Raw genomic sequence first — 22,935 nt, 5'->3', positions numbered from 1 at the left:
GGCCTGATCAGGTGTACCCGAGAACTCTGTGGGAAGCTAGAGAAGTGATTGCTGGGCCTCTTCATGAGATATTTGTATCATTGATCGTCACAGGTGAGGTGCCGGAAGACTGGAGGTTGGCAAACGTGGTGCCACTGTTTAAGAAGGGTGGTAAAGACAAGCCAGGGAACTATAGGCCGGTGAGCCTGACATCGGTGATGGGCAAGTTGTTGGAGGGAATCCTGAGGGACAGGATGTACATGTATTTGGAAAGGCAAGGAGTGATTCAGGATAGTCAACATGGCTTTGTGAGTGGGAAATCATGTCTCACAAACTTGATTGAGTTTTTTGAAGAAGTAACAAAGAAGATTGATGAGGGCAGAGCAGTAGATGTAATCTATATGGGAGATTAATTAGCAAGGTTGGATCTCATGGAATACAGGGAGAACTAGCCATTTGGATACAGAACTGGCTCAAAGGTAGAAGACAGAGGGTGGTGGTGGAGGGTTGTTTTTCAGACAGGAGGCCTGTGACCAATGGAGTGCCAAAAGGATCGGTGCTGGGCCCTCTACTTTTTGTCATTTACATAAATGATTTGGATGCGAGCATAAGAGGTACAGTTAGTAAGTTTGCGGATGACACCAAAATTGGAGGTTAGTAGACAGCGAAGAGGGTTGCCTCAGATTACAACAGGATCTGGACCAGATGGGCCAATGGGCTAAGAAGTGGCAGAGGGCATTCAGACGTGGCATTCAGATAAATGTGAGGTGCTGCATTTTGGGAAAGCAAATCTTAGCAGGACTTATACACTTAATGGTAAGGTCCTAGGGAGAGTTGCTGAACAAAGAGACTTGTAGTGCAGGTTCATAGCTCCTTGAAAGTGGAGTCGCAGGTAGGTAGGATAGTGAAGAAGGCATTTGGTATGCTTTCCTTTATTGGTCAGAGTATTGAGTACAGGAGTTGGGAGGTTATGTTGAGGCTGTACAGGACATTGGTTAGGCCACTGTTGGAATATTGCGTGCAATTCTGGTCTCCTTCCTATCGGAAAGATGTTGTGAAACTTGAAAGGGTTCAGAAATGATTTACAAGGATGTTGCCAGGGCTGGAGGATCTGAGCTACAGTGAGAGGCTGAACAGGCTGGGGCTGTTTTCCCTGGAACGTTGGAGGCTGAGGGGCGACCTTATAGAGATTTACAAAATTATGGGGGGCATGGATAGGATAAAGAGGCAAAGTCTTTTCCCTGGAATCGGGGAGTCCAGAACTAGAGGGCATAGGTTTAGAGTGAGAGGGGAAAGATATAAAAGAGACCTAAGGGGCAACCTTTTCACGCAGAGGGTGGTACGTGTACGGAATGAGCTGCCAGAGGATGTGGTGGAGGCTGGAACAATTGCAATATTTAAGAGACATTTGGATGGGTATATGAATAGGAAGGGTTTGGAGGGATATGGGCCGGGTGCTGGCAGGTGGGACTAGATTGGTTTGGGATATCTGGTCGGCATGGACGGGTTGGACCGACGGGTCTGTTTCCATGCTGTACATCTCTATGATTCGATGTGGAAGAATTTCTCCACTCTGAGTTGGGAAGCTGTGGAAGTCTCTATTACGGAAAGCTGGTAGATAAATTCAAGAAGGAGCTGGACGTGACCCTTGCAGCTAAAGGGATCGAGGGTTATGGAGAGAAAGCGGGAGTGGGATACTGAAACTGCATGATCAGTCATGCTCGTATTGAAAGGTGGTGCAAGCTCGAAGGACCGAATGGCCTACTCCTGCACCTACTTTCGATGTTTCCATGGAATGTCATTCAGTTGTCAACAGTGGGCAATAAATTCTGGCCTTGCCAACAATACCCACATCCCACAAATGAATAAACTGAATAATAAGAACAGGAGTGCTGAAAACAATGACCGTCAAGTAACACAGAGCACAGCCAACCGTCAATGTGCACGAGTGCCTCCTGCTGGCGGGACTTACTCTCCTCTTCCTTTAAACGCCTCAATCTCTTCTGTCACTCCATTCCCCTCTCTAACATTTTTGTCCTTCAGTTAAGAAAGTATCCTCCTGCAGCTGAGCTTTTTCTTGAAAACACCGGTCACTATGGACTATGCAAACACAGAGAAATAAAGTGTAAACGTACTGTACATTTAAAGCTCGTAAATGGGAAATTTACCTTTCAGTAAAGGACAAGCAAGGTTTCAAGGTTGAAGTGGTATGAAACAAGCATTATTAGGCTTTGTCAGATTACAATCTACCTGTATTATATACCAACAGAATTATGAATAAATCTGCCTCTATCTCATCTTCTGAAAAGCCTCCCTAATTTCAGCTGACGGGCACCGAGTAAGCTACTGCCCAGTTACTTTAATACGCCTTGGACAGTGGTGAAAGAACGATTTTAATGCAAATACCATCGACATAGAACAAATTGAAGTTTTTGAATCTGCAATGTTTGTTGGATGTCATTGTACTCCTTCAGTGGCCCCTCCGGGCAGCTCTGCAGAAATGCTCAGTTTCAGTTTCAATTCCTGTTGTACAACAAAAAGGCGAACCTCGATTGGAAAAGGTTTTGTGACACATTGCTATTTCGCTCACTGCTCCTTCTGAGATGAGCAAGGAGAGCTTCAAGGGTGAGTTTGTGTTTGATTCTTCATTCCTCTCTTGTAACTTCTATTTTTTTTCCCTCATTTGCTTTTAATATACTTTTATTTTTAATTTATACGCTTGATCATTTTCTTTAAAATAATTAATGCATTTTCTCCAAATCTCTTCGTTCTTCCAACTTTCTAACCTTCCCTTCCCTATCTATATGCATCAGTCGCGTGGGGATACAATTCGGTAGCCACCAGTTTGCCGCAGTGGTCATTATTTACATTTAGTGGGTGCGTACCAGCAGACGTTGCTGTGCGCTTAAGGGTTGAGGGCATCTGTATTAGAGCCGAAGCTGATTGTGGTCTCACCTCGTCCTCCCAACCGTGTGTTTAACCGTCAGGGTCACTAAATCAGATCGAGAGCATGAAATTGGCTTGGCTTGTTCCTAAACCCAGTACGTGTGCTTAGTGCTACTGTCAATGTATCAGTCAGCTAATTTCCCCAGTGAGTCATCCGTGGATTTCAGCAAATTGTCTTTTTTTGAAATCTATTACCTGGTGTCACTGTGGAAAACAGTGTAACGAGGACAGATGTCTCAGGTTTTTAACTTTGATGTTTACTGATATTGTCTGCAATACCAAAAGAGGAACCCAGTATTTCTCATGTTCTAGTTCACATGAACTGAGCTGGCTTCAGCAAATGCTGCATTATTACAGGAAAAGGAAAAGAGGTTCAGGCGAGAAAATAATCCGAGGGCGGGGTCCGCAGGCAGGAGAAATGAAACTTTGGCGTGTGACGTAGTAGGTAGTTTGTTTTGACACAGAACTGTAAGATGTAGCTCCCTATCTGGGCACACAGGTCAGTTTTGTTTTCAGATTCCCTACAGCGTGGAACAGGTCCTTCGGCCCAACAAGTCCCCACCGACCCTCCGAAGAGTAACCCACCCAGACCCATTCCCCCTAATTAATGCGCCTAACTCCACAGGAAATTTAGCATGACCAATTCACCCAACCTGCCCATCTTTGTGACTGTGGGAGGAAACCCATGTAGACAAGGGGAGAATGTGCAAGCTCCACACAGACAGACACCCAAGGCTGGAATCGAACCTGGCTCCCTGAGGCAGCAGTGCCAACCACTGAGCCACCGTGCCGCCTTCCTGTTTGCATTCATGCAACTTTGCTTCAATCCTGATCTTGTATAGAGACAGGAGAGCTAGCCAGTTATTCTGACCAGTCTTGTCCAGTCTGACAAACAAGACCTGTGGGTGCATATTGGACTGACCTAAGCTGACGTTGTCTTAAGAACGCATGTACAGTGAGAAGACTAAGGGGTGAATGCTTGAATTGAAGAGAGATGGGTGAATGGATGTGTATGAAAAAATGTTGCATCTTTCATGAAGCAGTCCCCGGCTGAGCTTTAAGTATGACTCATCTCATTCAATGGTCCTGTGCTAGATGTTCAATTAATCATTATGCAGAAATTAAGTCTCATTAGCCGCTATCATACTAATGTCCTTTTAGAAATGACATAATATATTGTGGATCTTTTCACATTGTTGACTTCTTTTCCTCCCTCATTTCGAAGGACAGGCATCACAATGGTGCTTGACAGAAACATTCCATTGAGTTTATATAAGATGCTTATCAAACTGTTCAGTGATCCAGAAATTTAAAAAAAATGTAAATTTGGAGAAATATTTAGCAGGTCAGACAGCATCTGTAGATAACCAAGTCTGTTAACTCTTATTTCTGTCTCCACTGATGCCTTCCAAATGAAAAGGTTGCCCACCCTGTCCCTCTTACCCTGCTCATTCTTTCTTTTCCAACAATAATCATTTCAAAGCCTCAATTGAACTCGTGTTCCTGTCACTCCCAGTGTATTCCAGATCCTAACCATTTACTTCCTTAAAAACTTTCTCTACATGTCTCCAATGCTCCTTCTGCCAATTACCTTAAAACGGTACTCTCTCTTTCATCCTTAAGAAGTCTTTCCTTATCTACCAGGCCCCTTATGATTGTGAACATCTCTATCGTTGTGTCATCAGCAAACTTGGCAAACACACTTTCTATCCCTTCACCTAAGTTATTTGTCTAAATTACAAACAGTTGAGGTCCCAGCATTGATCCTTGTGGTACTCCACTTGTTACATCTTGTAAAAAAGACTCACTTATTCCTGTTTTTTGCTTTCTGTTGACCAGCTAATCTTCTATCCATGCCAGTATACTATTCGTTACATCATGAGCTTATATTTTTCCACAATAACCTCTGAGGTGACACATGTACTGGAACCTCTTTATCCACACCCTGTTATTTCCTCAAAGAACTCCAATAAATTGTTGAAACATGGTTTCCTTTTTACAAAACCGTTAACTGTGCCTGATTACCTTGAATTAGTCTACCTTCCCTGTTATAACTCCTTGTTGGAACTTTTACCAATTTTGCTATGACAGATGTTAAGTTGACTGGTCTGTAATTTCCTGCTTTCTGTTTCAATCTCTTTTGAATAAAGGAGTTATAATCATTATCTTTCAATCCAATGGAACCTCCCAGAATTGAGGGAGTTTTGGAAAATTAAGCCAGTTCATTAACTATCTCATGAGGTACTTCCTTTAAGATCTTAGGATGAAATCCATTAGGACCTGGGCAGTTGTCAGCCCATAGCTTTGATAATTTTGTCAGCAACACTTTTCTCTCGTGATTATGATTTTCCTGAATTCCTCTTTCCATTTTCAGATTTATCACTGCTTCTGGGATGTTGCTTGCATCCTCCATAATGAAGATAGATGCAAAATACATGTTCAATTCATCTGCCATTTCCTTAATTTCCATTATACTCCAGTCTCATTTTCTATAGAACTAACATTCTTCAATAACAGTTTTCTTTTGAAAATATTTATAGAAACTCTTAATATCGAGTTTAATGTCTCTGACTAGTTTTCTCTCATACTCTAATTTTTCCTTCCTTAATTTTTTTAATTTGCTTTTTTATTATATCCTGCTCAGCCTTCTGACTGGCCACCTATCTTTACATAGTTATATTCTTTTCCTTTAAGTTGGACATTACCTTTAATATTTCTATTTAACCACAGATAGTGGGATTGGTCCCTTGGAATTTTTCTACAGCTTTTGATGTATGTGTACTCTGAAATATCCTCTTAAATGTCTACCACTGTATGTCTATTGAGCTATGCAGTAGCTGAATTTGCAAATCCACGTTTGTCAGTTCTGCTTTCATGACCTCATAATTGGCCTTATTTAATTTTAAATAAATAATCTCAAACTCACTCCTTCTCCCTCAAACTGAATTTAAAACTCAACCGTATTATGGTCACTTCTGCGTAGAGGGACCTTCACCAGGAGATCATTAATCAAACCTATCCCATGCATAGTACCAGGTCTAGTAAAGCCTGCTCTCTGGTCGGCTCAAGGCCTCACAGTTCTAAGAGGTTTTACACATCATGCCTCATATTTTGGAAACAGTTTCACGTTTCAAGTCTTTACAGATGCCCCTCAGATGCAGCTGCAGAATGTCCTACACTGCAACCTGTCTTTCACTGAAGCAGTCCTTCCATTGCTCTGATTACATTGAACTTCTCTACATGCCCTGCTATAACTTCTTTAATCATAGCCTAATGTTTTCACTGTGGCTGATGCTAAGTCAACTGGCCTGTTTTTGGTCTCTAGCTCTTTTAATAGAAGAGTTGCAATCACTATCGTTCAAAATAATGGAACCTCTCTGAAACAAAGGAGTTTGGAAAATTAAACCAATCCATAGCCATCTCTGGCTTGTGCGGTGCTTGTACCATTAATTCTACTTACTGCGATCTTTCATCCTTGGAAAATGAAGATTTAGATCTCTGACACACTTTAAATCCACTGCCAAGGAAGTGGTGATGTAGTGGTGATATCACTGGAATAGTAATCCAGAACCTCAGGTTAATGGACATATGTTAAAATTCAATAAAATTTGGAATGAAAAGCTAGCCAAACATAACAACAAGCTAAGAACCCCTCTGGTTGATTCATGTCCTTTCGAAAAGGAAATCTGCTGTCCTTACCCAGTCTGGCCTTTATGTGACTCTGGACCTACAGCAATTTGGTTGACTCTAAAATACTCTCTGAGAAATCAGGCTGATCTAGCGAATGACATCCGTACCCCATGACCTTGACTGTCAGATTCCACACCTTTTACTAACACATCTTTAAACCACAGGGAAATGTAAATAGAAACTATCCTCTTTTTGGTAAACAACGGTAATTTGGAACGATTTAGTCCATGACCTGTTTTATTTCAACTCAGTTTATCGGTGGAGAAGTGTTAATTTCTTTCAGTCCTGTTTCAGATATATAATGCAAATTGATCTACGAAACTACCAGTGGGAGGTTATACAGCCTGCTCTTCGGGGCAAGAATATCATCATATGGCTCCCGACAGGTGGAGGGAAGACCCGTGCAGCTGTGTTTGTTACCAGACACCACCTGGATACAAAGGGAGGGAAAGGCAAAGTCGCTGTTCTTGTAAATAAGGTAAAAATAGATACAGTCACTTTTTATGTTATAAGATTGAGTAATTAATAGGTACTATTTAATGGAATAGCATTGCATGGTAAGGTAACGTATTATTCTGGCAGTGAGTATGAACATGGTATAAAAGGGATTTACTGGAATGGTTTCATGGATGAGGGATTATAGTTGCATGTTTTATATTCTGATATAAATCATGGTCCAGAAAGGCTGTTTAAAACAGTGAAATGGCGTCATGACATGAGATATTCCAGTAAAAAGGTATGTATGTGTGTGTATATATATTTTCCTGCCTTGCTTTCAGTCATCCTTTCTGTGTCATGGATTCAATGTCGCCAGTTGACTATATGTATGTAATGTACAGTATTGTCAGTAAGCACAGAATGTAGGCTGTGTGTTTAAGTCTGTGATATTTTAGCTATGTAAACAGTGTTGTTAATAAACTTCAAGATATCTGACTCAACAAGATTGCAAGTCTTCATGGTATAAGTTGCTTATGCTAACATATGGAAAGTCTCAGATTGCAATGGCTGTCAGGTTAATAAGCTGACAGGAAAAAAACTTCAGAATTAACTGAATTCCTCTTCAAAATATACAATGAGCCAAATGGCCTCTTGTTTTTTATCACTCTGATTCTAATTGATGACATGGTGGTATGATCAGCCATATCCACTTGTATTTTTGTTTCATTTTGCAAATATTATATGAGCATCCAGTAGTGTGTTCAAGTAAAATTTTGGCATATTGCACTCATAATTTTAAAATGGAACTGGTATGCAGTAATGGTAGCTGTTCTTGTGTTACTTTAAAGGGCATCTGGGAAAGCATATCTTAAGATTGATTTAGATCTGTTGATACTTATACCTTCCTGTTTGTCTTGTTTTGTTGCAGGAAGGCAGAAATGAAAGTGAAACCTTAAAAAAATGTTTTGATTCACTCTCAGTGAACAATATTAAAAGAAAACAGCATTTGTATAGTGTTTTTTTTGTGGGATCAACACATTTCAATGTGTTTCCTGCCAGTGAGGAAATTCTGAACTGTAATCGTGACTGTTCTAATGTAGGAAACACAGCAGCCTGTCAGTGCACAGCAAATTCCCATCAACAGGCAATGGATTAATAATCTGTTTTTGTGGTTTTGATTGAGGAATAAATAATGGCCAGGATACTGGGAATAACTCCCTTATTCTTCAATAAGCTAGTACCAAGGGGAGGAAGTAACCTACTGATATTTTTGCCAGACTATTAATCCAGAGACCTCAGAAATGATTTGGCGACCTGGGTTCAAACCCTGCCATGGCAGAGTATGGAATTTCCGATTGAATTGGGAATTTGGAATCTAATGATGACCATGAAACTGGTATTGATTTTGGGGTGAAGAAACGTCTGGTTCACAAATGTAATTGAAGGAAGGAAACTATCATCCTTACTTGGTCTGTTTTACATGTTACTGCAGACCCACAGCAATGTGATTGACTCTCAAGTGCCCTCTGGGCAGTTAGGGATGGGCAGTAAATGCTGGACGAGCCTCATCCTGTGAAGGATTTACATGGGTTCTTTGCCACACATGTCTGCAAGGTACATGGGGCCTCAATTTAATGTCTCGTCTGACAGCACCGCTGGTAGCACGGCATTCCTTCAGCACTGCCTCTGATATTATTCTGTGCTCAGACCCTGGATTGGAATCTGAGCCTAGAATATTATATCTCAAGGGCCAGAATGCTACCAACTAAGTCATAATGACAACTTTACTAACACAGTACAGCTTGTTTTGCTGTAATGCGCATTTTGTTAATGCGAATTTGCTTTGATGCGTTTAACAAATTGGGGACACTGTTTCTGAGGTGCGAACTTTTAAAGCGTGTATTGGTTATAACACAATTCCAGCCCCATTCGTTTAAATGGTGCTGCTAGTAAGCAATTTTCTTATAACATGGGATTGCACAAGAACAGAAGTACTGCGTTATAGCAGAACTGAGTGTATACTGATACCAATATATGTTGCCTGTGAAAAGCAGGCTTTAATGTTGTATTATACTCCAAATTAATCATTTTAAATTAATAATTACTAATAATAATCCTGGAATTCTCTCCCTACCAACATTGTGGGTCAACCCACAGCAAGTGGACTGCAGTGGTAAAAGAAGGCAGCCCCCACCACCTTCTCAAGGGCCAATAGGGATGGGCTATCAATGCTGGCCAGCCAGTGATGCCCATGTCCCACAATTGTATAAAGAAAATAGCTGGGTAACCTTTTTTGCTTTTCTCATTTGCACTTTGTCAGGGAGTTGAATGTTTACTGTATTTCCAAAGTATGTGCAGGACTGAAGTGTAAATTCATAACCAAAAATGGATACTGAGCATATTTGTTTCAGAGAGCAGGAGCCATCTTATCTACAGCAGTAGAGTATCCATCAAAACTATTGTAGAGTATTCAGATTAAACTGTTGAACCTAATGATGACCATGAAACTGGTATTGATTTATTGAGTGGGGATGAAGGTGTTCCTTGACTCCATCTGTCAACAGTGTGAAAAGCATTGCCAATAGAAGTAGGAGAGAATGTTAATAGATTATTAGCAATCTCTTTACTCCTTGCCATTCACACCACCCAGAAGGAAGTATAGTTTTGAACACTGAACTAAGCCAGTCTCAGTGTAATCAGTTATTGTTGCTTATGAAAATTTCCTCAGTGTTATATGTCTGCTTTAAATATTTTCTAATCAACTTATTCAGAGATGCTATTACGCACCTGGAGTAGGTGAGTTTTAAACCCAGGCCTCCTGGCGTATAGGCAGGGACTCAACCACTGCACCCCAACACTTTCATCCGCTTTAATATTAGTGAAACTGTCTCAAGAAACAACGCAAGTTTGAACAAACAGTTATATGCAAGTAAATTGGGACTGTGAAACAAAAACAGAAATTGCTGGAGAAACTCAGCAAGTCCAGCAGCATCTGTGGAGGGAGAAGAGAGTTAATGTTTCAAGTCCCATGACTCTTCTTCAGAACTGGACATGAACTGGTGACTCTGCTTTCTCTCCACAGACACTGTCAGACCTGCTGAGTTTCTCCAGCATTTTTGATTTTGTTTCAGATTTCCAGCATCTGCAGTTCTTTGTTTTATTAAAATATAAATATAAAATGTTGTATATGGCTTTTTAAATGAGCTGCTTTCAACAGCTTATCTATTGTGAAACTATTGAGTTTACTGTCCGGAATTCTAATCACCTCAGTCTACAGGAATCAATCCTCTACATAGTTTTACTGCAGATGAAATTATGCAAAAGTATCCTTTCTCTAAAACTGTGGTCTGTATAGGTGCCTCTGGTGAATCAGCATTATGAAAACGAGTTTGAGCCTGCCCTGAAGCATGCATATAAAGTGGCGCCCATAAGTGGTGACAGTGAACTTAAGGAGCAATTTGCACTTGCTGTACGGAAGTATGATGTCATTATCTGCACAGCACAGATTCTCCAAAATGCACTGACCAGCACTGAAGAAGAAAAGCATGTGGACCTAACAGGTAGGCGAACTTAATCCATCCATCCTGCAAATAGAAGCCACACTGAATTTAAAATTCATAAGTCACATGACACCAGGGTTATAGTCCAACAGGTTTATTTGAAATCAAAAGCTTTTAAAGTGCTCCTCCTTCATTGGTTGAAGTCTCACTTCAGTTCTGGAGACAGCTTTCAATACAATTAAAATATTTACTGGTATAGCCATAAGCTTTTTATTGTATGTTGGAAATATCACCTGTAGAGTAATGCTATCTGCAAATCCATATGTTATGCATAATGGATGGCAACCAATATAGTTGCAGAATTCCAACAAGTCCACAGTGTGAATCTGATGCTTTTAATTCAAGTCATCAGTTTTGGGCTCTGTATTCTTTAGAGGGACCTTCTCCCACTCTGGATATTGGTGAAGGTGCCCTACAATGTTTATTTTTGACTAATGGCTACGTACAATGACTTTGTATTAGCTCTTTTGTTATTGCAGGATTCCTAAGAAATAAGGGGAGCCTCAACTATTTTCTTAGGAATTCTTGAAGGTGTTCTGTCCAGGCTAGGCTTCCTATATGTAATTCTTTGAGTTTTCTGCTGTAAGATAGTCATTATTAATGCCACTAATGTAATTGATTTATAATCTACTTATGCTACCAAATTCTGGACACTGACAGTAGATCTGTCATTTGTGCATTGTTTGTTTCTGAAATAATTCATGAAAGATGAGTTCTGAATGGGTGGAACTCACTCAGACACCAGCGGTGAACTCTTGAATTGTGACTGTTCAGGATTTTCAGTCTTCTTTAAGAAAGAATGTTCTTAATTTTTTTAAATTACAGAATTCTCTCTGCTGGTAATCGATGAGTGTCATCACACACAGAAAGATGGAGTATATAATAAAATCATGGGACACTACATTGAAAAGAAACATCAGCGTACAAAGGGCTTACCTCAAATTCTTGGATTGACAGCATCACCTGGAACAGATGGAGCCAACACTTTGGAACGTGCAAAGAAACATATCTTACAGGTTAGTCCAACTTTTGAGACACAGTGAAACCTCTCACTTAAAACATCTCAGATATTGACTGACTTTCACATATCTCCAGAATTCTGTTTGGGCAACTTTTGCTCTTATCCTGAATTGCTACATCTTTTATATATATATTTATATATATATATATATAGAACGCAGTTTTGTTCTGTACAGTAGCATATCAGAAAACAAACAAACATTAGCATTTGACTCTGTCCAAACAAGCGAAAGGTATCTTTTACTTGAATCAGTCTATGCCTACATGCAGGGAGAAAATGAGCACTGCAGATGCTGGAGATCACAGTTGAGGAGTGTGGTGCTGGAAAAGCACAGCTCGTGAGGCCGCATCTGTGGAGCAGGCAAATCGACGTTTTGAGCATAAGCTCTATATCTGATCTATATATATATATATATTTATAGATCTACATGCATTTGAGGCAGCAGGAGGGTCCGATAACTAAACGGCCTCCCAGGTTGGTTTTAGCAGGAAGACCTCAGACAGTGGTCTTTCCCCACTGTGCCTTGGCAGCAGCTGCCCCAAGCTTGAGTACATCCCTCAGCACGTTGCCCTGACCCTGAATTGCTTCTGATCTTGAACCAAGCCCATTGGTTCAGTGAAGCACTCCAGTGCTGATCTCCCAAGAGCTTAGCCAGACCAATCTCTTTGTGCTAATATTTCCTATTGGATGGTTTGTCCAGTTTCTGTTTCATTGGCTCAGAAGATTGGAATGTCTATTTTAAGATATCGCCACTTTCTCACTAAATAAATCCTAAACTAAAACACACAGATCTGTTGACATTTGTGAACAGAATTATATGCAAATTAATGGAAAAATTTGCCTGAGGGCCTATTGTAATGATCTCTGGTGCCCAGAGTTACTAAACCATGGATGCCTGTGTTGTAAACTGAAACAATTCTATTAGTTATCACTTTAGCATCTGGAAGAAAAATTGTAATCATGAAATGCTGACTTTCTAACAGTGACATCAGCCAGTTCCTATTAAGTATTAAACTGCACACTAATTATTATAAATGCTAATGTAAAAAACATTCCTATATGCTGAATCATCTTTCAATTCACAGTGATACAATGCATGTTGTCTGCATGCGGTCACGAGCAAAAACCACAGCTCAAAAATAAAACTAAACCAAGTTAATGAGGATTTTTCTCTTCCTAAACTGAGTAGCCGAGACTAATTTCAGAGGCTGTCATCTAATCTCACAGTTCAAATAATAGTTATAAGCTGAATAAACCTTTAATAAGTTCTGTCTCACTTGAGTTATTGTTATAATTAGCAAAAGCCCATCAGGGCAGAGTTTTAAAAAAAAAAACGACCTCTTTGAAATAAAGGTTAATGAGACTGAACGTGGAGTGAGCATGCACTGCAAGAGTAATTTCACTGGTTTGAAAGCTGCACTTGACTTCTCAATAAATAAAATTGGCCTTTTCGGCAGATTTTGAAATGCAGGTTCAAAGTAAATCCACAATAGAAATAAAACTGGAAGATTTATTTGGGTTTTGGCACTTTTATATCCCAATTCAATGCCTTGGAGTACTTGAATGCAGTATGCCTTTACTCAATTCATTTGGAATTCTAAACACTATTGATTGTTGGTCTCACTCAGCAATCCCAACTTGCCAAACACCGAGAGAATCGAGGAGAGCAACTTACACACAGAGAAGAGAAAAAAATGCAATCGATTTGGAGCTTAGCATAGTTAATTTGAATATTAATCACAATGTTAACATACTTTCTTAATTTATTGATGCACAATGTATGTTCTGTTTGTAACAGATCTGTGCCAATATGGATGCAACTATGATAATATCTTCCAAGGACTGTGTAGAAGAGCTAATAAAGAGCGTCCCTCAGCCTGTTAAAACATATGACATTACGGAAGAAAGAAAGCAGGTAGAAAATTTTAACCTCTGCGTGCTTTAAATTAGGAGACCCATAAGTATAGGGACACATGCATGTTTAAGATAATATTCATGCAGCAATGCAACTTCCGAGCAGTACAGCAAAATGGTATACAACAGACTGTGTTGTGATAAACTCTCAATCTCAGATACTCTTTTTTAGAGAAATATTGACAGAAACCTTCTTCAGCAAGCTATTCCAGGCTAACTTTCTGAATAAATTTCGATTCACATTCAGATATATACAAAAACTCAGCAATAGCCCCTACCTCTACACATACTGATTATCCCAGACTCTCAAAGCTTTGTTCCTATGCTTTTCACTGTCAGAGTTGGTAGAATTAGCTCATACCCACTAGCTACCCTACCTACCTTTGTAGGAATCATCTCCATTCCTTAGGGCTTTAGACTGAGTGTATCACTCCCTCACCAAGAAACTGGTTATAGCGTCTGTGGTTCTTCTCTATTGCTGTTTTCTGCAAAGGGCCAGAACAGTGACTAATACTAGCAAATGTTTGGGCAAGTCTTCCTCGCTCGTTGGGACAGGTTGTGTCATCCGCTTAATTTGCCTTCTCCTTAGATGGTCTGATTGAGCTACTGAACCAACTGAAATCAGACAATTCTTTTACAATGTACATTAGTGATATAGATGAAGTAATATTAGCAAATTTGCTGATGACATAAAGCTGGGTGGCAGGGTGAAATGTGAGGAGGATGTTAGAAGAATACAGGGTGACCTGGACAGGTTGGTGAGTGGACAGATGCTTGGCAGATGCAGTTTAATGTGGATAAATGTATGGTTATCCACTTTGGTGGCAAGAACAGGAAGGCAGATTACTACCTAAATGGAGTCAAGTTAGGCAAAGGGGCAGTACAACGAGATCTAGGTGTTCTTGTACATCAGTCAATGAAAGCAAGCATGTAGGTACAGCAGGCAGTGAAGAAAGGTATTAGCATGCTGGCCTTCATAACAAGAGGAATTGAGTATAGAAGCAAAGAGATCCTTCTGCATCTGTACAGGGCCCTGGTGAGACCGCACCTGGAATATTGTGCGCAGTTTTGGCCTCCAACTTTGAGGAAAGACATTCTGGCTATTGAGGGAGTGCAGCGTAGGTTCACGAGGTCAATTCCCGGAATGGCGGGACTATCTTACACTAAAAGATTGGAGCGACTGGGCTTGTATACGCTTGAGTTTAGAAGGCTGCGATGGGATCTGATTGAGACGTATAAGATTATTAAAGGATGGGAGACTCTGGAGGGAGGGAGCATGTTTCCACTGATGGGTGAGTCCCGAACCAGAGGACACAGTTTAAAAATAAGGTGTAGGCAACTTAGAACAGAATTGAGGAGTAACTTCTTCACCCAGAGAGTGGTGGGTGTATGGAATGCTCTGCCCCAGAGGGCTGTGGAGGCCCAGTCTCTGGATACTTTCAAGAAAGAGTTGGATAGAGCTCTTAAGGATAGTGGAATCAAAGGTTATGGAGATAAGGCAGGAACAGGATACTGATTGAGGATGATCAGCCATGATCATAATGAATGGTGGTGCTGGCTCGAAGGGCAGAATGGCCTACTCCTGCACCTATTGTCTATTGTCTATATTTAATCACACAATTCCATGTAAAGAAAAAATTGATTTAAGCACAAAATTTTATGTAACATTCCAATTTTATTATCAAATCTCTCATCCACACTCTCAGCACTGATAATTGTGATCTGACATTAGGTATTCTATGTCTAACTCCTTGTGTGAGCCTTCTCTGCCCTGCTCTTATTGTACATTTGGTCATAACATCAGGATGTGACTTCAGCCAAACCACAGTGATTTTAAGTTTCCATTTTCCAGCTGTTTTTATGAGCTCTGCAATCACTCAGTTGTGGCTGTTAATTGTTCTGATGTCCTAGCCTGGACTGACAGTGCCCAAATGTGTGTTCAGAAGCCAGTGGGGAAGATACCCTTTACAACCTCTGATTCCAAGTCGGATCTACTTCTGTGTCACTGTAATAAACTCATGTCACTCCCTAGTATACACTGCCTTATTCCCTACCGCATTTTCTGCCCACTGAGATTATAACCGGACAGCTAACATGAATGACCACAAATAAGTAGTGTGAGTTTGAAAATTTAATGAGCTGAACTCATTCCCTCCTTCTACTGCACCTACCCTTTCCTGTCCACTCACATCAGATAACAAATTAGTAAATAGCTACAAAAAGAAAATGCAGATGTTAGAGAAATGTTAAAGTTTCAGAGTTTCAATATTTTATTTTGATTGAGAGGGAAGGCCTCAATGAAAATTCAGTGGTTCAGTAGCTCATGTAATCTAGCTTATGTAAGGTTAACCTCAAGCACAGTTGAAGTGACAACGGTACATAGTGAACCAGTATACAGTCCTTTCATTCATAGTGTTAAGTAATGAGATTACTGAAACAAACACAAAAATCGCTAGAGAAACTCAGCAGGAATTTCTGCATCTGCAGGAAGAAAGCAGAGTTAACGTGTGACCCTTCAGTGTTTTCAGACTGTTCAGAGCTGCTGGACAAGGCATTAACTTTGCTTTCTTCTCACGTATATGCCTGATCTGCTGAGTTTCTGTCGCAATTTCTGTTTTTGTTTCAGTAATCTCATTAGTTAATACTATGAATGCCAGAACTGTTCACTGTGTACCATTGTCACTTCAACTGTGCTTGAGGTTAACATGGTACAATTGTATAGTTCATAAGCTAGATTACATGAGCGGTAGAACCACTGAATTTTCATTGAGGCCATTACCATATAGCTTCCTTCCCTTTCAATCAAAATTAAATATTGAAAACCTGAAACTTTAACATTTTAAAAGCATGAAGAAAAAAGATTGTTTTTCCTCACAAATTTGGAATTTTGTTTTAAACAGCTCCTTGCAGCATTTTTAAATTTAATTTTCACTTTTTCTTCCCACGATCATCCAGGACCCCTTTGGGGACACAATTAAAATGATGATGAGAACTATCCACTCCTATTTCAATGTGCCTTCAATTTCGGAGAAGTTGGGGTCACAGATTTATGAACAATCAGTTGTGGAGCTGGAGAAAGAAGGTGAGGGAGTGGTTTATATTGCAACCACGTTTGCAGCATTATGTACATAATTTACATCGTTTCCGTAGATAAGAAAAATCAGGAAATGCAACACACCAAATGGAGGTACGCTATACCTCTCAATGGTGTAGAATTACTTGAGAAATCAAAGCATTAAACACAACACCATTGAGAAAAAGAGGGAATGGTACATGGGGCTCCAACTAAATAATACCATATCAGCTGCCAGGTAAAGAAAGATTGTATTTATGTAGCACTCTTCATAACCATCATACAATCCAAAGCACTTTACAGCCAATTAATTAAAGAGTAGTTATTGCTTTGATGTGGGAAATGCAACAGCCAGTTTGTGTACCTTAATCTCCCACAAAAGAACCGATTCCTGGTTTTAATGGCCCTTTTAGGGTAGTGATAGTATTCCTACCTCTCAGGCAGGAGACCTTGGTTCAAGTCCGATCTGCTCCAGAGGTGTGTCATTAACACACCTGAATAGTTGATTTAAAAAAAAATCTATGCCGGCAGCCCCCAGGTTACAAATGGATCCCATTCGCAAATCAATTTGTACAAAAGTCAGTACACGATACAGGACAATATAAAGGAGCTGTTCGTAAGTACAGGAAATGTTCATGTGTCAGATCTTTAAAATTAAACTCATGTACGAGGTCGCACACATAAGTTGGACATTGTAAATTGGGGATCCCCAGTGCATTAATAACGGTTCTTGTGGTATAATGGTAGACCCACTATCTCTGGATAAAGAGGTCTGTGTTCAAGTCCCACTTGCTCCAGAAGTGTGTAATAATATCTCTAAAAAGGTTGATTGAAAAATGTCAAACTCCCACAAATAGCCATGTGACAATGACCAGATTATCTGTTCCTGTGATGTTGTTATGATGAATATTAGCCAGTTCACGGGAGTCATCTGCACTCATATTCTTCAGAACAGCGCTGTAGAATCTCGTAAGTTCAGATGAGAGGGCAAATCTGACTTTGGTTTAATAAGTCATCTGGAAGATGTCACCTCCAGTAGTTTAGTGCTCCCTTAGTTTAGGGACTAGGATGTTGGCTTGATAATGTTCATAAGGAGATTTAGGCATGTTGAGTCTCATGACTGAGAAGTCAGATTACTACCAACAAGATCATGGCTGCTAGGGAGCTCATAAAATGTCCCTGCATTCCAGAGAAAACCAGAAACAGTAGACTAAAGATTGTTAGAAAAATTGTAGTTAATGGTAATGAGCTGGCCAGTATTCACTTTACAGAGGCGACATTGTATCTGTACAATTAGGCACATAGCAGCATGCAACCTACTTATCTGATCTTGGGCATAATTATGTCTCGAGGTCCATGTAAGTATTTTACAGGACTAACATCTATTTTGTGTTTGGATGTTGCCAGGAGCCATTATGTTCGACAGAAAAATGCGTAACTGTGCCCTCCATCTTCGGAAATATAATGATTCCCTTCTGATCAATGACACAGTGCGCATGATTGACGCCCTGGAGAACCTGGCACAATTCTACAGTACTGAGGAGCTCAGTAAACATGCTCTTGATCAAACAGATCGGTTCCTCCTCAAAGTATTTAATGGTAAGGGTTCTTTCTCCTTGGGTCTGCATGGGTTTCCTCCCAATGCTCCAGTTTCTTCCCACAGTCCAAAGGAGTGCAGATTAGATGGATTGGCCATGGGAAATGCAGGGTTACAGGGATGGGGAATGTCTGGGTGGCATGCTGTTTGGAGGGTCAGTGTTGACTCGATGGGCTGAATGGCCTGCTTCCACATTGTAGAGATTGTGATTCTATCATCTGTGGAGTAATTTCTCAGGGTAGTGTCCTAAGTTCAACCATCTTCATCTGTTTCATCAATGACTTTCCTTTCACTAGAAGATCAAAAGTAGGAATGTTTGTCAATGTTTGTACAATGTTCGACACCATTCAAGCCTCCTCAGATAGTGATGTAGTTTCTGTCCAAATACAGCAAGACCTGGACAATATCAAGGCTTGGCCTGATAAGTGGCAAATAACATTTATGTTACTTAGGTGCCAGGAAATGACCATCTCCAACTGGAGAGAACCTAACCATCTTGCCTTGACATTCAATTGCATTACCATCACTAAACCCTCCACCATCAACATCCTACGTGTTATTGTCTAAAATCTGAGCTGGACCTACCATAAAAACACTGGTCAGAAATGAGGAATTCTGAGATGAGTAACTCACCTTTGCAACTCATCAAAGCCTGCCCACTATCCATAAGGCACAAGTAAGGAGTTTGACGGATTATCCTATATTACCTGGATGAATGTGGCAATAATAACACTCCAGAAGCTTGGCACCATCCAGAAAGATGTTGCCTGCTTGATTGGGACCCCATTCAGTAACAAGGTACCATGGCAGTAGGATACTCCATCTACAGAGCCTCTGGGTTACTGGTCGAGTGGCATTACCACAATACCCCCTCCTTCACGTTAACTGCAGTGGTTCAAGAGCATTGTTTGCCAGCTCTATCTCCTTGACAATAAGGGACATGCAATAACTGCTGATGCCAACCCACACCTGCAGATACTTTTTAAAAATATCTGCTGCAGTCCCAATGGTGCTGATTCTTCCACAGTGCTGTTAGGAAGGGAGATTTGGCCCAGTGACGGTGATCTAGTTCTTGTTCAGGGTGGTGGGTGGCTTGGAGAAGAACCTGAAGGTGATGGTGTTCCCATGCATTTTCTACACTTGTCAGACAGGAGTTCAGAAGGTACTGTCAAAGCAGTAAATTGTTGCAGTGTATCTTGCATAGTAGATAGCACATACTGCTGCGACCATGCATTGATACTGATGAAGGTGGAAGTGTATATACATCCAGTCAGTAGTAAGGTTTGATAGTGATGCTATCAAATACGATTGGCCATACTCACTAGCAGAAACACCAGAATGAACAATATTTCAAGAAGACCTGCACTTCAGGAGAGGTATGAGAGGAAAGAGAAAATAAATTAATCTGTTTATACGAGAAATACCAGAGTTTTATTATGTTGTAATTTCATAAAAATATAGGAGAATGAATGGATAATTCAATGGTCAATTCATTAATTAATGATTGTCAATGATTTTCCCATCCACTCACTCTTTGTTCTTCTCATTAGATTATAAAGCTGAGTTGCACTCACTTGCCTTGAATCCAGTGTATGAAAATCCGAAGCTGAACAAATTGGAGCAAATTCTCCTGGAAAGGTTCAAGGACTCAAACTCCCGAGGGATTATCTTCACAAAAACCCGGCAGAGCACGCATGCCATGCTGGGCTGGATCAAGAGTAGTGACAAGTTACAGAAAGCTGGCATCAAGGCAGAATGTCTAACAGGGGCTGGTGTGAACAGCCAGACAAAGCATATGACTCAGGTGAGCTGGAGCAATGCACTGAATATGTTATTCTAATTGCTATGACCATTTTTTAATGCAACTTGTTGAGATTATTACTGACCCTAAACGTGGCAAGCAATGCTATTCCTAGAAAGGTTCAAGCAATAGGGAAGCAGTCAGTAATGTAGACAATCCAGTTTGCACACAGTCAAGGGTAAAGTAGCCATAGTCCTACACTTACATTAGAGACAGAGAGATGACTGGTGGTGAGTTTAACCTGAGGGTCACCACACCTCAGATGAGGGGTGAGGTTAAGAAGGCAAGGCCTTCACTGTGACCTCAGCTGGTACAGGAATTGAACCCACACTATTGGTGTTACTCTAACACAAACCAGCCAACCCAGCTAACCAACCCCCGAATAGATCGATGCATACAACAGATAACTATCACTTCAATCCTTTGGGAGTAGGTGACCATGTGTTAAAACTGTTTCTATAGTGCATTTCTTCCCTTTCCCCTTCTGGCTGTTCATTACCTCACATGCTCATAAGACTTTAATGTTGTCCATTGTCAACTAAACAGTGTGGCTGGGGTCATTTAAGCAGCACATGGAGTTGTTCCATACTGCTTTTCCTTGGTTCTTACAAGCAACAGTTTAAAATAAACTTCAGCAAGAGACCTAAAGATTCCAGGTTATTGCTTCTCTGTGGTAAGCTTTATTCTTTTTCTGGCCTCTATGGGAGATAACTGATTTGTGAGGTGATTCCCATTGATGGTGAGAATTCTCTGCTTTGGAAATTTTCAAACACCTTTTGAAAAACAATGAGAACTGACCAACAAACTGGTGGGAGAGGTTGCAAAGGTGGGACCGTGATGGTAACTTCAGCCACTTCAGGAATTGAACATGCACTATTAGCTCACATCATATCAGGCACGTAGGGAAGTCTTCTTTCTGGTGGTCATGTGACACAAGCTGTGGGTTCAATTCACACTTGATGATCGTGGAAGATGTGTTTTTAACTTGGCCAAATAGGTTGATTATTAACCTGTACATGCTTCTGATATACCTGTGGCAAATGGTGCTTTATAGGAGATCTCCTGGTCAGGTATGGTTGATGCAGTGATGTGCTCCTCAAACTACACCCTGGTTGGAGGGTAGTAGTGACATGTTTTGGGAAATTGTTAGTATGGAAACTGATGAAAGCTATAGATGTGAATAGTAAGAAGCTACAAGACATATGGGAGGCTAGTTACCTTGCTGCTACCTAATTTGATTTAAGCTGTGAAATTAGACTGGATCTTTTCTTGGTATTTATGAATTGTTCCCATTCTATGCTTTGCTTTATCCACTGGACCAAAAGATTTATTGAGTTTTTAAAAAATTTATTCATGAGACATGGACATCAGTGTCAAGGTCAATATTTATTGCCTGTCTCTAATTGCCTTTGTAATGGTCGGCATTGAGCTGCCTTCTTGAACCGCTGCAGTCAATGCTGTTAGGAGGGGTGTTCCAAGATCTGAAACTCAGTGGCACTGAAGCAGTGGTGATATAGTTCAAAGTCAGAATGTTGAGGGGAATTTGTCAGAGGGGGTGCTGTTGTCTTCCTGGTTGGTGGAGGTTTTGTATTTGGCAGGTTTTGTCAAAATGGCTTGGAAAGCTCTGTTGAACCTTTCTTGTTGATTGGAGCCCTGTGGCTGCATACATTAATCTCATGGCTCATCATAGAAAAGCAAGGCATCCTGGACATCAATGAGGTGATGTCACCAACCCTACAATCAGAATGCATGCATCCTTTAGATTAATCGGCAGCTGCTGCAGTGAAACTGTTAAATGAAATTATCACTGCACTGCAATCAACTCCCTCTTGCATAATTAGTGTTGAAAATGTGGGAAAAAGTTCTTGTTATAAAAAGCACACCCTGCAAATGATGCAGTACACAAAATGGGAACTGTACCACAATAAGGTCGTGATTGCTTCAAATAGTTTTGACAAAAGGATCAATTTAGGAGATTCTTCTCCTCTCACACTTTATTCTTTTATGAGATATTGCTGGCAAGGTCAGAATTTGTTTGCCTCTCCCAAAATTCTGGCGATTTCCAAGGGCAGATATGAGTTGCTTTAGGACTGAAATCAGTGATTAGCAATGCTGCCTCACAGCGTCAGGTACCGGGTTCAAATCCAGCCTTGGGCGACTGTCTGTATGGAGTTTGCACATTCTCCCTGTGTCTGCGTGAGTTTCCTTTGGGTGCTTTGGTTTCCTCCCACAATCCAAAGATGTGCAGGTTAGGTGAATTGCCCATAGTATTCAGGGATGTGTAGGTATGGTGCATTAGTCAGGGATAAATGTAGAGTTATAGGGTAGGGAAATGGGTTTGGTTGGGTTACTCTTCAGAGGTTCAGTGTGGACGTGTTGGGCCAAAGGGCCTGTTTCCACACTGTGATTCTGTGATGCTATGATTTGTGGAGCAGATCAGGTAAAGCTGGCAGATTTCCTTCCCCCATAGGACATCTTGCTATCTATCACCTTTGAACCCATGACCCCAGGGTATTAAGCTAGACTTCTGGCTTACTGACCCAGTGACATCACCATTACACCATCATCATCCTTTATCAAACATGCTGATCACTGCCCTGTAGGGATTCCTTCACCTTAAGTTCCCTCAACAAGTGGGTGGCACAGTGGCTCAGTGGTTAGCACTGCTGCCTCACAGCGCCAGGGACCCGGGTTCAATTCCCATCTTGGGTGACTCTCTGTGTGGAGTTTGCACATTCTCCCCGTTTCTGTGTGGGTTTCCTCCGGGTGCTCCAGTTTCTTCCCACAATCAATGATGTGCAGGTCAGGTGAATGGGCCATGCTAAATTGCCCATAGTGCTAGGTGCATTAGTCAGAGGTAAGTATAGGGTAGGGGAATGGATCTGGCTGAGTTACTCTTCGGAGAGTTGATGTGGA

The 22,935-nt window shown here is 40.8% G+C and overlaps 1 protein-coding gene across 3 annotated transcripts in view; it reads left to right on the top strand.

The window, feature by feature from the left end:
* Positions 1–2,292: 2,292 nt before the first annotated feature.
* dhx58 (DEXH (Asp-Glu-X-His) box polypeptide 58) overlaps positions 2,293–22,935 on the top strand; it is a 32,162-nt gene continuing 11,519 nt past the window's right edge. Inside the window, exons 1-8 of one of the 3 annotated variants that reach the window (XM_072561482.1) lie at positions 2,293–2,604; positions 6,910–7,093; positions 10,409–10,613; positions 11,439–11,629; positions 13,433–13,549; positions 16,504–16,630; positions 18,029–18,220; positions 19,769–20,022. In XM_072561482.1, the coding sequence (XP_072417583.1) occupies positions 6,917–7,093; positions 10,409–10,613; positions 11,439–11,629; positions 13,433–13,549; positions 16,504–16,630; positions 18,029–18,220; positions 19,769–20,022 (1,263 nt within the window). In that variant the 5' untranslated portion in view covers positions 2,293–2,604; positions 6,910–6,916. Of the gene's footprint in view, positions 2,605–2,982; positions 3,021–3,147; positions 3,166–6,909; positions 7,094–10,408; positions 10,614–11,438; positions 11,630–13,432; positions 13,550–16,503; positions 16,631–18,028; positions 18,221–19,768; positions 20,023–22,935 lie in introns of those variants that run through there. The other 2 variants (XM_072561483.1, XM_072561484.1) reach the window with 2 other exon arrangements.

The sequence above is a fragment of the Chiloscyllium punctatum genome, chromosome 42 (assembly GCF_047496795.1).
Source record: "Chiloscyllium punctatum isolate Juve2018m chromosome 42, sChiPun1.3, whole genome shotgun sequence".
Classification (NCBI taxonomy): Eukaryota; Metazoa; Chordata; class Chondrichthyes; order Orectolobiformes; family Hemiscylliidae; genus Chiloscyllium; species Chiloscyllium punctatum.
The sequence above is the reverse complement of the archived record's forward strand: the minus strand, read 5'-3'. Positions and strand labels throughout refer to the sequence as shown.